Source organism: Palaemon carinicauda, chromosome 30, assembly GCF_036898095.1.
Source record: "Palaemon carinicauda isolate YSFRI2023 chromosome 30, ASM3689809v2, whole genome shotgun sequence".
NCBI lineage: Eukaryota > Metazoa > Arthropoda > Malacostraca > Decapoda > Palaemonidae > Palaemon > Palaemon carinicauda.
Window position 1 is genome coordinate 79,154,227 of NC_090754.1, and position 15,412 is coordinate 79,169,638.

A 15,412-nucleotide genomic window follows, 5' to 3' on the forward strand; every position below is an offset into this window, starting at 1 on the left:
AGTCAAAATATTCCCAGTCCAGAATGATTAACTTATCCATCCAGCTCATAACCCTTGACTGCCTAGTCTCCATTGTTTTCAGCGCTGGTTTTTATAACACTAGTGAGCTAGTCTAGATATGTATCATATATTTCTGCATAATAGAATACTCTTAGAATAAAGTACCGGTAACTTTTTTATTACGCAGTTTTATATCTGAAACCTTGAAAGTTAAATGTTATTGTTAGTATGATGGGTAGTGGGGGATGAAGTCTTGATCACCTTCCTGTCACAGAATAGCCCTCTTTTTAAAGATCATAAGTCTAGTTTGACAGCTGTAACTGCTTCACCAATTGCAGGAGAAAGATCCTGCCTCAGACAGATCTCCAGCACTGGTAGGTTGGTAGAGGTATTGTTCATAATACCTCTTTATGCTGATATAGTGCTCACGCATTGACTGCTACCTTCAGGGTCGGGTGGGACAACCCATACTTTTGTCAGTTGCAGGCGAAGGTCGGGCCTCGGACGTATCTCCAGCATCATGTGGTCGGCTGATAAGGATATCGTTCATGTTATGTGCCGTACCATCATAGAGTGTAATTGACGAAGATTTCTCATGGATCAGTACTTTTGGGGTCTGTCCGCAAGGTGAGACTGGAGTAACAGTGACCACTATAAGCACTGGTAGCAGGTGATCAGTTCTTCTGGATGAAACACCTACTCATAGGTGATTGAGAGTAAGGATACTCTGTCTTATGAAGTTATCCTCATCCTGCTCTTCTGCTTACCCTTCCAATTCTGACAATTTTTCTCAAAAGGAGAAGTTCAAGAAGTCTAGGAAGGCCAATCGCTAGAACTCCTGTTGGACTTCAAGTGATCTCTTCTCTATTTTAAAGGAGATGGTTCCAACCCAGTACCTGATCTCATACCACTCAGGACACCAAGTGTGGGTCCTTTCAGCTGCCCCACATTATCAACAAACGGCAGACTGATCGGTCCCGTGAGGTGCCGATCACTAGTGCTGTGTATGATCTCCCGTATCGACGGCTAATCGGTTCTTTATCATCTTTGGTCACTCAGGGCTGACAGCCCATAAGACTGCAGGCAATTGGTTCCATATCATTGTCAATCTGCCAGTAGTAGGTTGGCCAGGGCACGTCTGCCAGTGAGATACTACCACTAGAGAGTTATTGGATCCTTTGACTGGCCAGACAGTAATGCATTGGATCCATCTCTCTGCTTACAGCTTAATTTTTCTTTGCCTACACATACACCGAATAGTCTGGTCTATTCTTTACAGATTCTTGTCTTCCCTCATACACCTGACAACAATGAGATTACTAAACACTTCTTCACCCAAGGGGTTAATTACTGTACTGCAATTGTTCAGTGTACTTTCTTCTTGGTAAGGGTAGAAGAGACTCTTTAGCTATGTTAAGCAGCTCTTCTAGGAGGACACTTCCAAATTAAACCATTGTTCTCTAGTCTTGGGTAGTGCCATAGCCTCTGTACCATGGTCTTCCACTGTCTCTGGTTAGAGTTCTCTTCCTTGAGGGTACATTGGGGCAGACTATTCTATCTTATTTTTTTGAAAGGGTGTGTTTGGCAGGTTTAATAGAAGGGCCACGGATGCTTGGTGGTTTATCAAGAGGTTGTCTTTTCCTTATCTGATTCTTTTTCTTCTCAAAACCATCCTTACTGTCCTCCCTTTAGTTGAAGTAGCTATCCTGGAGGGTATTTAGCTTTAGCCTTGCATGGTGTATCGGCTTCTCCATGTTGACCAGTTTTTCCGACTATTTACCATAGTTTATTGGTTTGATCAATCACTTTATTTATAATTCTGTACATATTTTTTTGGTTATAATTCTTGTTAATCTAGTTTTAAGTATGATTTTATTTTTTTGTTACTATTGATTTTTATGCTGTCTGGAGACATTGAGTGAAATCTGGGACCAGTACATCCTAGATTTCGTCAGTGTCGTCTTCTGTATTGCAATATTTGTGGTCTTCGTGCAATTATTCAAGACCTTACAGTTGCGTCCAGACATTATGATATTCTTTTGTGCTTAGAAACTTTGGTTTCTAATATGAGGCACTCATCTGAGCTCCTTATAATTGATTTTAAGAAGCCTGTTGAAACGTGATGCCATCCCTAGGGCCAGGGGAATGGCGGTGTATATTAGGACTGAGTGCCCTGCTTCTCATAAGTCCTGCTATGGATGTGGATGTAATGAGATTCAGGTAATAAAAGTTTGTGGTAGGCATAACAACTTTTATTTGTGTTCGATCTACTGGAATCCTGACATGGAGGATTCTATCTTCGATTGTCTTCTTACCATTATGGGTAAGATATAAGATGATAGAAAGGCTTCTTTTGTCTTTGTTAGTGATTTTAATGCTCACCAATAGGGAGTGGTTAAGTTCTATCTCTCCTACCGATCGCCATGGCTTAAGAGCTTTAGGCTTTGTCTCTAAATCAGGCTGTGAGCAAATCATAAGTGAAGCTACTCACAGGTCTGGTAACTGCTTGGACCTTGTATACACTGACTCCCCTGGCGTTGTAACCTTGTATACACTGACTCCCCTGGCGTTGTAACTAGTCAACATAATTGATAGGCGTATCCCTTCTTTTGTGCTAAGGTACCGAGTGAAGGACAAACCGTAGTCCAATGATGATTATAGACATGCTTATTTGAAGAAGCAGGAGGCCTATCATCTTTGGAAGGGTAACAAATCAGATTAGACATGGAGTAACTATACTCAGCTAGAGCTTTTGCTCAGAGAGTTTATGCTTCAACTAAAAAGGAATACAATTCAACCATAAAAGAAACCCTTTCTGGTACAACTCAGGAACGTAAATGGTGTCTACTCTTAAATCTGCACTCTTTGGTGTATATGCAACAGTTCCTCCCTTACTTAAACCAGATGACTCAGTCACCACTCACTGTCCAAAGGAAAAGGCAACCCTTTTGGCTGATGTTTTTGACAGTAAACTGAGTAATGAAAAACTTGAACTTCCTCATTCCTGTTTTCCTGAGGCTAAACTAACTAGTTTAGCTTTTCGATCTCGTGAAATTAAAGCTCTGTTGATTGACCTTGATACTTATGTAGGTGTAGCCCTAAATGGTATTTTTCCTTTTTTTTTTTTATAAAGACTGCAGATTTCTTAGCCCCAAAGTTATCTGTTATTTTGCGCAAGTTAGCAAGAAGAGGAGTTTTTAGCACTTGTTGGAGAATTGGTAATGTTACTCCTCTATGTAAATGTGTTTGTGGTAGCTCAAGTCCAACTGATTAACGCCCAATTTCCATAACTCCCATATTACTAAAGTTTTTGAACATCATCTGGCAAAACGTCTTGATCAGTTTGCTGAAGGTAATCATCTATTCCCTAGTTTGCAATTTGGTTTTTGTTAAGGCCTTAGAGCATGTGATGCCTTCTTACAATCTCCAATGCTGTACAGAAATCCCTTGATTGTGGTCAGGAAATTCGTATGATTGGCCTTGATTTAAGTGCTGCTTTTGACCGTGTTAATCATGAGGCCCTTGTTCTCAAACTCAAACAGTTGGGAGTGTGTGGGTCATTTTTTAGCATTATTATTGATTTTTTAAGTAATAGATCTCAAAGTGTTGTTGTTGGTGGGCACCATAGTGATTATAGAAATGTGATATCTGGTGTTCCACAGGGTAGTGATCTTGTCCCATTATTTTTGCATGCTATACAGTGGAACCTCTACACACGAACATATCTACATCTGAATTTTCCAACATCCGAAGTAAAATTCGAGCAAATTTTTGACTCTACACCCGAATTTTATTTTGACACACGAAGTAAGCAATTTTCGTCGTACGGTTGTATCCGAATTTTTCGACACGCAAAGTACAATTCGAACACGTTCCGACTCTACGCCCGAATGTTTTTTCGACAAACAAAGTAAACAATACTCGTACGCGTAGTCGGTGCTCATAGCGCCTGAAGTGTTTTTTATTTCCGCCGATAGAAGGCAGCACATCGACCTCGGAGGGACGCTCAATTAGCGGGTCTTGGGTCAGTCCTCTGTTCTCGTCGGCTTCTTGCGGTTGTTCTCTTTGCGTTCTGCTATTAACTCTGTTTTAATCGTGATTTTTTAGGTGCATCCTTTAACGGTAATTTATGCAAAGTATGGGTCCTAAAACGCTTATTTTTGCCAGTGGTAGTGGTAGTGGTGAGAAAAGGAAGAAGGAAATGCTTTCTTTAGAAATTAAGCAGGAAATTATTGAAAAACATGAGCGTGGCGTCCGCGTGAGTGAACTTGCTAAACAGTATGGCCGTAATATGTCGACGATCTCGACAATCCTTAAACAGAAGGAAGCTATTAAAGCAGTGAAACCTTCTAAGGGGATCACTATAATTTCCAAACGCCGTACCCCTATCATAGAAGAGATGGAACGACTTCTACTAGTGTGGATTAAGGATAGAGAGATCGTTGGCGACACCATCACCGAGACCGTTATCTGCGAGAAGGCGCATGCCATCTTTACGGACTTGAAGGAGGAGAGCTCTGAGGGTGATGCTGGGGAGAGTTCAACCGAGCTTTCCTCAGATGATTTCAAGGCATCTCGTGGCTGGTTCGAGAAATTTAAGAAACGGTCCGGGATTCATTCAATTGTTCGCCGCGGAGAGGCTGCTAGTGCGGACACAAAGGCTGCAGCTGACTTTATCAAGAACTTCGAAAAGATAGATCGTGCAGGAAGAAGGCTACGTAGAGCAGCAGGTGTTTAATTGTGATGAAACCGGGCTGTTTTGGAAGATGCCGAGTCGAACTTACATCACTGCCGAAGAGAAGAAATTGCCTGGGCATAAGCCAATGAAGGATCGGTTGACTCTTGCCCTATGTGCCAACGCTAGCGGGGACTTAGCGGGGACTTTAAAGTCAAGCCCTTACTGGTTTACCATTCAGAGAACCCTAGGGCCTTTAAAGCACACAACGTCGATAAGGATCAGCTTCATGTTTTCTGGCAATCCAACTCGAAGGCCTGGGTCACTAGGCAATTCTTTGTGCAATGGGTAAACCAAGTTTTCGGCCTTTCTGTGAAGAAGTATCTTCATGAACAGAAATTGCCTTTAAAGTGCCTGCTATGCCTTGACAATGCACCCGCTCACCCTCCTGGACTTGAAGATGATATCTTTGATGAATTCAAGTTCATAAAGGTGCTGTATCTTCCACCGAATACCACCTCTATCCTCCAGCCCATGGACCAGCAAGTCATCTCTAATTTTAAGAAGCTGTACACCAAGCACTTATTTAAGCAGTGCTTTAATGTCACGCAATGCACCAACTTAACTTTGCGTGAATTTTGGAGGGGCCACTTCAACATCGTGCACTGCTTGAAGATCATAGATCAGGCTTGGGTGGGATTAACTCGACGGACCCTCAATTCTGCCTGGAAGAAGCTGTGGCCTGATGCAGTTTCTCCCCGAGATTTCGAGGGTTTTGACCCCGAACCTGATCCCGTGGTCGGTGCAGTGGAAGCCGTAGAGGAAATCGTCTCCCTTGGCAAGTCCATGGGTCTGGAGGTCAACGCAGATGACGTTACGGAACTTGTCGCCGAACATCACGACGAACTTACCACGGATGAGCTCAAGGAACTCCATGCTATGTCGGAGCACATGAGTGATAATGAGGAAGGGAGCGAGGAGGTAGAACATGTGTTAGGTTCGGCGCAAATAAAAGAGGTGTTAGGAAAATATCAAGACGTGGTCGACTTCATCGACAAATACCATCCAAAGAAATTGCAGGTTTGTCGTGTAGTTTCTCAATTCGATGATGTTTGCCTAACTCACTTTCGAAACATTCTGAAAAGCCGTACCAAGTAATTATCTATCGATGCTTTCTTTAAAAAAACTGAGAAGCGAACTCGCGATGAAGAGGATGTAAGTGAATCGAAGAAAACGGCAAAGAGTGGAGCGGAAGAAAGTGAAACAAAGAAAACGGAAAAGAGTGAAGCAAAGAAAACGGAAAAGAGTGAAGCAAAAGAAATTCAGTCAATTTTAAATGTAGAGAGTGATAGTGATTAAAATTACGTAATCATCAAAAAGAAAAAAAAAATGTAAAAAAAAAATATAAAATATAAAAATAAAAAAAAAATAAGCTAAGTTATGTTAAAGTTCACTTAGTGTAATTTAGAATAAGTTACGGTAGTGTACGTTTATCGTAGTTAACCTCTCTACCTCCTCGCCGCCCGTCCGTCTCCTCTCTGCGTAGCAAGACTAACAACACCTGCGCTGGAGTTTCTAAGGTAAAGTGACGCTAAATACTGTACCCGTTTCTTATTTATCATTTTTTGCTAATTATTCTTATTTACATGTCTATTCTTCTTATTTACATGTCTATTATCTAATTTAGTGTTCATTATTCTCATGGGAAAATTATGTGTAGTAGTTTATTAAGAAGTTATCATAGGTTTTTGGGCTCAACCACGGATTAATCCTATTTCAATGTATTCTTATGGGAAAATTCGTTTCTACATCCGAACATTTTCTACATCCGAAGTTGGTTCTGGAACGGATTAAATTTGTATGTAGAGGTTCCACTGTATACACATGACATGTGGTTTGGCCTAGGAAACAAACTTGTTGCATATGCATATGATGCTACTCGCTTTGCATCAATTCCATCCCCTGAATGTAGATCTGGGGTTACTGAATCCCTTAATAGAGATCTACCTAAAATTAGTGCATGGTGCAAATCATAGGGTATGAAGTTGAATCCTAACAAAACTCAAAAAGTATGATTGTAAGTAGGTCAAGGACAGTGGCTCCTCAACATTCAGTTGTTCCGTAACTGGAATACAAACCACGCTATTTAAAAGGGGTACAATATTACTTTCGGCGTAGCTGAAATGACGAGCCATTAATTTTTAACGAGGGTTAACTACCTACACCGCTAGTTAGCGGGGATAGGGAGGGTAGCTTGCTACCTCTCCCCCTCACACACCTGTGATTGAGCTCACTTTGCTTTCGGCTCGGATGGTGAACAGACGTTGCCGCTCTTCATCCCTGCCGACTATTGGTAGCCATTAGTGCCATTTTGTTTTCTCTTTTTCTCTTAGTGTGTGTGTGAAGTTGACTTCTGCGACCATGCGCACCTGCCCTGAACTCTCCGGCCCCCCTTGTGGAACATATATGTCGGCGGTTGAGACTGATCCACGCGCTCTTTGTCCTTCCTGCAGAGGTCAACAATGAGTGCAGGGAGTGATCTTCCCAGTGGGAGAGGTTTGCGCGATGGCGGAAGAAGAAGTCCAAGCGGGATATTTTACCTTCAAAAGTTACTTTGAAGGGAGAAAAACCTAAGGCCTTTTCTTCCGTCGCCCAACCCTCCTCCAAAGCTCCTACTCGTTCGGTCTCTTACGAGAGACCGTCGAGTAGTAGCGTAGACCAAGTTATTATCAACCAACCCCGGGTCTCGAGAGATGATGCTTCCCCTAGTGAAGCATCCCCGCCTCTCTCCCCGGGTGAGGCCTTGTCACTAACTTCCCTTTTGCAGGTATGGTCTTCCTTGGGGCTCACGGGTTTGCCCTCTAAGTAAGCCCTGCTGCAGTTCGTCTGCACAGGTGCTTCTGTTAAGCAATCATCGTCACCGTCAGAGGTAGATCGCCTGACTCTTGTTGACGTTGTTGTGTCAGAGGTGTCTAATGCGGCGCCATCCATCTCCTCTGCCACTCCAAACTCAGTTTCCCTGTTCCTGACCATCCTCCGAGGGGGAAAATAAGTGTAACGTCGGTCTCTCCTGCAAGTGTTTCTGCCCCTCGGAGGAGTTCACTTATAGAGACTCCTCTTTGGAGGACCGCTGATGGTCAGCTTGCTGATCCAACGGCTCCTAGAGAGCGCATCCGTCAGAAGGCTCACCTTCCTCTTTGCCTTAGAGGTCTCCCTGTGAAGAGGCGCCTCTTTGGTTCAACGTCATCACTGCAGTCCCCCGCAGAGGAGCCCCCGTCAGAGCTTTATACATCATCTATCACTGCACCTGCAACTAATCTTGTGACTTCGGTCCTGGACCTCTCTGCAGGTCGTTCGCGATCTCCTTCGATGTATGGTCGTCCTTACAAAGGACACGCCGACCATCCATCCTCCAGACTTGCCGACCTTCCATCACCATTCCTGACGCCTGTAGAGCCCACTGTAGCTCCTCCAAAGTGCGCAGCTGCGCAGCATCACACTCTCCCTGCGCCCCACACGCCCAGACCTGCAGCGCTCACCAGCAGCTCGTCACTCTACAGCGCTTCGGCGCGCCCCTCAACCTGCTCGCCCTCACAGACGGCAGCAGCCTCGCGCGCCAACGTTCACCTACACGTCGGCGTTCTCCTGCGTGCCACCTGCCCACGATCACCTGCGCACCCTGCGCGCATACGCCCAGGGTTGCCCAGGCGCCAGCACACCACAGTGCACTTGCGCTCTGCTGCACGCCCACAATCTCCTACGCGCCAGCGCTCTCCTGCGCTCTTCCCTTTTCCCTCCTCTAGATAAATCAATCAACTCCCATCTACTACTGTTTCCTCTGAAGGTCTTAGAATTTTGCGTTAAGTTCACTCGTGATTTTTCACTAACTCCACATCATTTTCCTTGAAACCTATTGTATTGTCCAGTGACACAATATCCTTAACGATAACAGGCTCATCTTCTAAAAAACCTTAAAAGTCTTGGTCATGGATGGCTTTTGGCATCACTTTCCACTTGGCTGAAGAATGCTTAAAGTGATTCTTCAAGAATTCTACACATTAGGTCTGTGTACAAGGTCACTTCAAACCACTTTGAAACAGTGCTTTGGTGGGAAGATTTTTTAAAGTTTTAAATAATCATCTTTTCCATCAGCTGTATAAGAGGATTTAGAGGGCCCAAAAACATTAACGTACAGTAATTATTGAAACTAACCTCATCCATCAATTCGTCCTCCAATCCTGGGGTGTGAACTTTTTCTTTAAGGTACTGCAATTTTTAATGCATGTACCAAATATCTTGTGAAGCCACTTAATAAAGAAATATTTTGGGTACCTAACCTTTACTGTTAACTGTGCACATCAAATACAGCTTTCCTTTCATGACATTGCTTTTATCTTGAATACTCTCAAGTTCTCCTAGTGGTAGACTAGTAAAGGTTTACAGTTTTGAGTCCTCAGTCGCATTCCCACAAAAATACCTGTTATCCTTTCATTCACATCTTAAGATTTTGTCCCAATAATAACTCTTCTCTTGTTAATTGGAACTTAAGGCATTTTCTTCCAAATGAAGCCTCTCTCATTACAAGTGAAAAATTTTTCGGTAATGAATCCCTCAACCTTGCTTAAGTCTTTGAATTCAGCAACATATATCTTGGCCTCATCTTTGCTAGCACTAACATTTTCATGACAAAAACATCACTCTCGGCACTTTTCCTAGAGGTCTCCCATAAGGGTTTTTCATGAGGTCAGCATGCAATTGTCTTGCTTTTTCACAAGACTATTTCTGAAATTATATCAACCACTGACTTCTTCATTCATCCATATCAACAGGGTTTTTTTTATGTTACAAATTGTCGATAATGCTTGCCAAATCTTTTGGTAAGTCACACACAAAATCACTTTTATGTCTTTAAATAATGTCTTTCTTCAGCTCTATTTTAATTCCCACAGTTTTCCTTTTGAGATGGCTGCTTTCACTAATATTTGGGTGACCCAAGGTGGCTAATTTCTAGAGAAATTACTAAAAACTACAAGAATCCTTACATGAAGGTTCTGCGCTAGTGTGGGTTGAACAAGAGCTGAGAGTAGACTGAAAGAAAGAGGCCTGGGATACAATGCCCTGTGTGCCTTTTCCCTTTGTTTAGCGAGTGGGTGATGCTTTATTTGTCGTTTATTGTTTGTTAATAGTGTTTATTACTAATCAAGATGAGACTTATTTTTTTTTCTTGAACATTGTGCTTTGCAGTCAAATGGGTTGAGAGGAGAAATGTTTAAGTACCAAAGTTACTGTTCTTTGTTGATAAGCTTCGATAACGCTTTAAGTATCATTAGACGTAATTTAGGTTGACTATTTCTATTCCCAGCAGTGCCATTAGACATAATTTTCATCCAGTTATTACCAGGTTTTTCCTTTTTGATTATTAACACAATTGAAAATTTTACAAAACATGCAACGTATATCAATGGAAAGGAAATTTATTCAACTAACAAGGATAAATGTTACAAAGTCCTATTTTGAGTTCAGTAAGACATTGAAAATAATGGCTTTTGTGCTTGAGTACCATATCATTTGGTGATAGGGTTGACACTCAAGGGTTAATGAAACCAGAATCTGCCAAGACTAGGCTTATAAAAAAGGAAGGATTGTGTATTTCAGAAAAAAAGTAACTTGCTTTTTAAAGAACTGTCTGTGATGAAATAAATTTCATGTAAATTGATTACTGACAAGTTAATGGTGTGATAGTTCATTTTTCATTTATTCACTGTTGTTTTCTTTTCAGTTATATAAAAATGAGAGTATGCCCCGGGGTTTGGTTTTTTTAGCGAATTATAAGAACTTCAGGAATGAGGAGAATCCTGTGAATTCTATAAATGATGAACGGAAGGGATCTCAAAAAGATGTCACTCATCTATGTAATTTATTCACTCAGATGGGCTACAAAATACCTGAAGTTCATTTGAACCTCTCAAAATATGTAAGTATGCTATTTTTTTTTATTTTTAACATATTACAGTTTAGAAGAATATCATCATCAGCCATTACTAGTCCACTGCAGAACAAAAGGCCTCAGATGTGTCCTTCCACTTGCATCTGTTTATGGTCTTTGTATGCCAGTCCACACCCTCAAACATTCTTAATTCGTCAATCCATTGTCTTCTCTATTTACCCCTGCTTCTTTGGCAACCTTTAGAGACCTAGTCTGTTGTTCTTAATGTCCTTATATTACCTGTCCTCATTATTAATATCCTGCTTATATTCACTTCTTTTTCTTACATGTTAGAATATCCTCTGCTTTAGTTTTCTTTTTTATCTATGTTGCTCTTTTTCTGTTTCTTAGTGTTATTCCCATCCTTATTCTTTCCATTGCTCTTTGAATTGTAACTAGGTTATGTTCTAATGCTTTAGTAAGGCTTCAAGTTTTTGATGCATAAGTTGATAATGTTAGGGCCATCTGATTAGATATTCTTCTTTTTAGAGAAACGGCCTTTTACTTTTCATGATATCTTTGTTTTCCAAAAGCTCTCCATCCCATGCTTATCCTTCTTTTAATTTGGTCTTGTGTCCTGGGGAAACATTGACTGTCTTAAGTACGTATATTCATTAACAATCTCTAAAGGTTTGTCCACAATTTGTTGTCTGCATTTTCATTGAACATTATCTTAGTTTTACTCCTGTTCATTTTCAGTCCTACATTTCTGCTTTCTCTATTCAAATCTTCTTTCATCTTTTGCAGTTCCTCCCATGATTCACTAAGCAGAACTATGCCATCTGCAAATCTTAAGTTTTTAAGGTATTCTCCATTAATAGTAACTCTTACATTACTTCTAGGTATGTAGTGATTAATTAAGGAGTGATGGGATCTCCTTGCCTAACTTCTTTCTCAATTGGAATTTTCTCATTATCTTTATGTAATTTTAGGAGAGCTGTACTTCCTGTATATATATCTGTAAGGGCTCTAATATGTTATTCATCTATTCTTTGTCTTTGAAAGGCTTTCTTTACTGCTGAAGTTTTGACAAAATTAAAAGTTTTCTCATAATCTATAAATGCCATACATAGTGATTTGTCATACCCTGTTGATTTTTCCATTAGCTGGTTAATTACCCTGTACTGTAAATGGATATGGTCAGTTGTTGTGTACCCACTTCTAAAGCATGTCTACTATCTTGGTTGATTAAAAGTCTAGCTGTTTTTCTATGCAGCCTAATATGATCTTTGTAAATATTTTATATATTACAGATCGGCGTCAATGACCTTAGGTGTCAGGATGCCAGAAAACTTGAAATCAATCAATCAATTTTATATTACAGGGAGTAAACTTATTGGGCTTTAATTTTTCAGGTCTTTTGTGTTTCCTTTTTATGAATTAGTTTAGTGATAAAGTTTTTCAAGTTGTACAGTAGGTATAGAGCATTCTTGCAGACATTTTGTGTAAAGTTCCACTAGTTTTACTACTATGAAATCTCCTTCATATGTTATTAAATCAATTGTTAGGCCATCTTCTCCCATTGCTTTACCTCTTTTCATGCCTTTTAATGCTTTTGTTACTTCTCCTACTGTTATATTTGGTACTGGCTCAAGTGTTTCATTATTTCTGTTGAAAAAGTTATTGCTTATATCACCACTGTGTTGCAATGCATAGAAATCCTCTTCAATTTTTATCACTCCATCTCTATTGTTGATATTTCCATCTTCATCCTTTAAAGCAAACATAAGTTGGTTCCCTGTTCCAAGCCTTCTTATCATCAATTTGATGCTTCTTTCTTAAGTGTTTCTACAATTGAGGTTTGATTTTACTTACGAATGTCTCGGGTTTTTAGTTTGTTTATTGTTTTGGATATTTTTTCCACTTTTCTTTATTAGGGTTTACTTGACACTGTTTAGGAACTTTTCAACTGATCTCTTGTGTTGATTCCAATATAAATTTTGTAAAATTACTGTTCATTTCTTCTTTACATGCATCCATTTCATCATGTAGCTTGGAGAACCTATTATGTATTGCTTAACTAAACTCATCAGATTTTTCCTTTATTAGACAAGTGTTTATTTCCTTTCTTAAAGGCAGTTTTTCTTTCTTTCCTTAGATCTAAAAAATTTTGCATCTCGCAATTCTATGGTCACTTACTTTTATCTTGTTTAACACTGTTACATTTTAACTAGATTAGCCTTTTCGCTGAGAATAAAATCTGTTTCATTTTTTGTTTCTCCATTTGGGCTTCTTCATGTCCTTTTTCTGGGTTCCTTTGTATAGAAAAATTGTTCATGATTTAAGGAATTTTTCTATTGGCAAATTCTACAAACATGTCTCCTCTGTTATGTCTTGTGCCTACTACTGATTCTTCTCTCTGCTTTAGACCTAATTTAGCCTTGAAATTGCCCAAAACAAATGTAAATTGAGTATGATATTTTTTCAAAGATATCGCCAGATCTTTATAAAAAGTTTCTTTGTTTTCTCTGTATGGGATGTTGTTGCTGCAAACATTTGAATGACCTTCAGTTTATACTTCTTATTTAGTTTGATGTTTAATCCTGCCATTCTCTCACCAGCACTTCTAAATTCTTCTCTGTTACTTGCAAGATTTTTATTAATAAGAAAAAACACTCCATTTTCTTTGTTCCTTTCATATATCCTCTGTAGCAAAATATATGAATCTCTCTTAACTCTATAGAAGATTCCCAAGTTCATCTAATTTCACTTAATCCTATTATATCCCAATTTATTTATTTCAGCTTTTCTAGTAACAGCAAAATCTTCTTTCCTTCACACACACACACACACACACACACACACACACACACACACACACACACACACATATATATATATATATATATATATATATATATATATATATATATATATATATATATATATATATATATATATATGTGTATATATATATATATATATATATATATATATATATATATATATATATATATATATATATATATATATATACATATATATATATATATATATATATATATATATATATATATATATATATTTACATATACAGTATATACTGGATATATGTGTGTATATATGTGTGTATGTATGTATGTACATCTCATTATCATGTATGTGTGTATATGTATGTTTGTGTGTTTGTATTTTTAAAGGTTTTAATTAAAGATACTTGAATTGTTTCATTTCCTTTTGGCCTGATATATGGGTTTGTCCTACAGATACTAAAATTTAAGGATTTCTTTAATAGTTCTAATGCATCTTGTCCATTCAAAAGATCTTAATTTACTTTTGTTCCTTATATAGGTGTTCAGTTGACTCATCCTTTGTGTCCTTTTTTTATGGTAAACATTTATTCACGTTGCTATTTGAGAAGTTATTGCCAATGAGTACCTGGTTTACCCTGTAAGTTTCCTCATTGGTAACCATCTAGAGACAACTGAGATATCAGGAAAGGGGGTAGTGCCAGTAGTACTACTATATTGGCTTTGATATTCACAATTTGTAGTGTCCATTTGTCCCCTTCCTCAGATACATCCACCTTTTAGCCATCTAACATTCATTTTCCCTATTGCCTTACTTCCATCTTTCTATCCAACCTCTCGATTTTTACTTTTTCGTTCAACTGTGAAATTTTCCTCCAGTTGCATTTTTGTGCTGAATGGCCTCCTTGTCTCGAGCACCATGCCATATGGCCCAATTAAAGTCAATCAATCTATCAATCAATGAGAGATGGATCTCTGAATGCAAGTATAAAATCTGTACTGGATAATTAAACATTCCAGTTCAACCTTGTTAAGAAACAAGATATGCTACCATTTAAAATCTCCTCCACTTTCCATGATATATGTACTATTTTGATTCAAAGACTGATCATGAGAAAGATGTTTTGTACAAGTAATTCCCATAGTGCTCAGTATTTAGGCACTTGGTTTTAGAATTCGCCATCATTACTCGGTAATTACTTCTCGTGGTGCATTATAAGCATACCAAAGGGTTCTTGTAGTATCCCTTTTGCCATAAGCTGTATTCATTTTTTAGTCTCTTAGTTTTCCTCAGTTCTAGCTTTCTTTCCTGAAACTTTTAAATTTAACTTCATAGTAGAATTAGGCCCTCGTGTCAAATTCTATTAATCCAAGCCAGATTACTTATTATGATCTGTTTTACTGTTAATATGAGATATGAGTAAGGGATTTCCTTTTTGTTTGTTAGGACCTTAGATTCTTGTGATAAAAGGTATATGCAAAATATCCCATCTTCAGATTATAAAATGTGTTAAAAGTATTGAAATTAGTCATTAAACATAAGAAATAGCTAACCTCCTGGTGTCCCACTACCTCTTATCATGACACAGGCTTGTCTTTCAGCTTAGTACTTGGGTGCAATATCAACTCCATAATTATTATAAGCAGGATGAGTTTGATTTGTTTTATATTTAGAAAATGGTTACTAGCCTGTACAGTACAGTATATCCTGTGTGGCAGGGAGTTCCACTTACAGCAGGGTTTATACTGTGCAGTACATAAGGTTCTTTGCAGTAACGTTCTGGTTTTCGTTTGCATTGCTGTATGCTGGATGCTTTTCATTTATTCACTTTAATCTATGCCCACGTATCTGTTGAATTACTTCGAGTTAACTTTGTTCCACATTGTAGTTCTAATGTTGAGAACAAATTCTTTTGAAGATCAATTGTGAGAAAATTACACTCCCAGGAATAAGAACTACAATTTCTGAAGGTGGATATTAAACTGCTCTCTCTTCTAAAA

General features: G+C 38.9%; 2 protein-coding genes across 4 annotated transcripts in view; one reads left to right on the plus strand and one right to left on the minus strand.

Annotated features, from left to right (window-relative positions):
• The window catches only part of LOC137623317 (uncharacterized), a 209,531-nt gene that overhangs the window by 138,043 nt on the left and 56,076 nt on the right, over positions 1–15,412 (minus strand). The gene's annotated exons all lie outside the window — the stretch shown is intronic.
• LOC137623316 (caspase-3-like) overlaps positions 1–15,412 on the plus strand; it is a 68,546-nt gene that overhangs the window by 41,859 nt on the left and 11,275 nt on the right. The window contains exon 5 of the mRNA XM_068354115.1: positions 10,455–10,649. Coding sequence (XP_068210216.1) covers positions 10,455–10,649 — 195 coding nt within the window. The remainder of the gene's footprint in view (positions 1–10,454; positions 10,650–15,412) is intronic.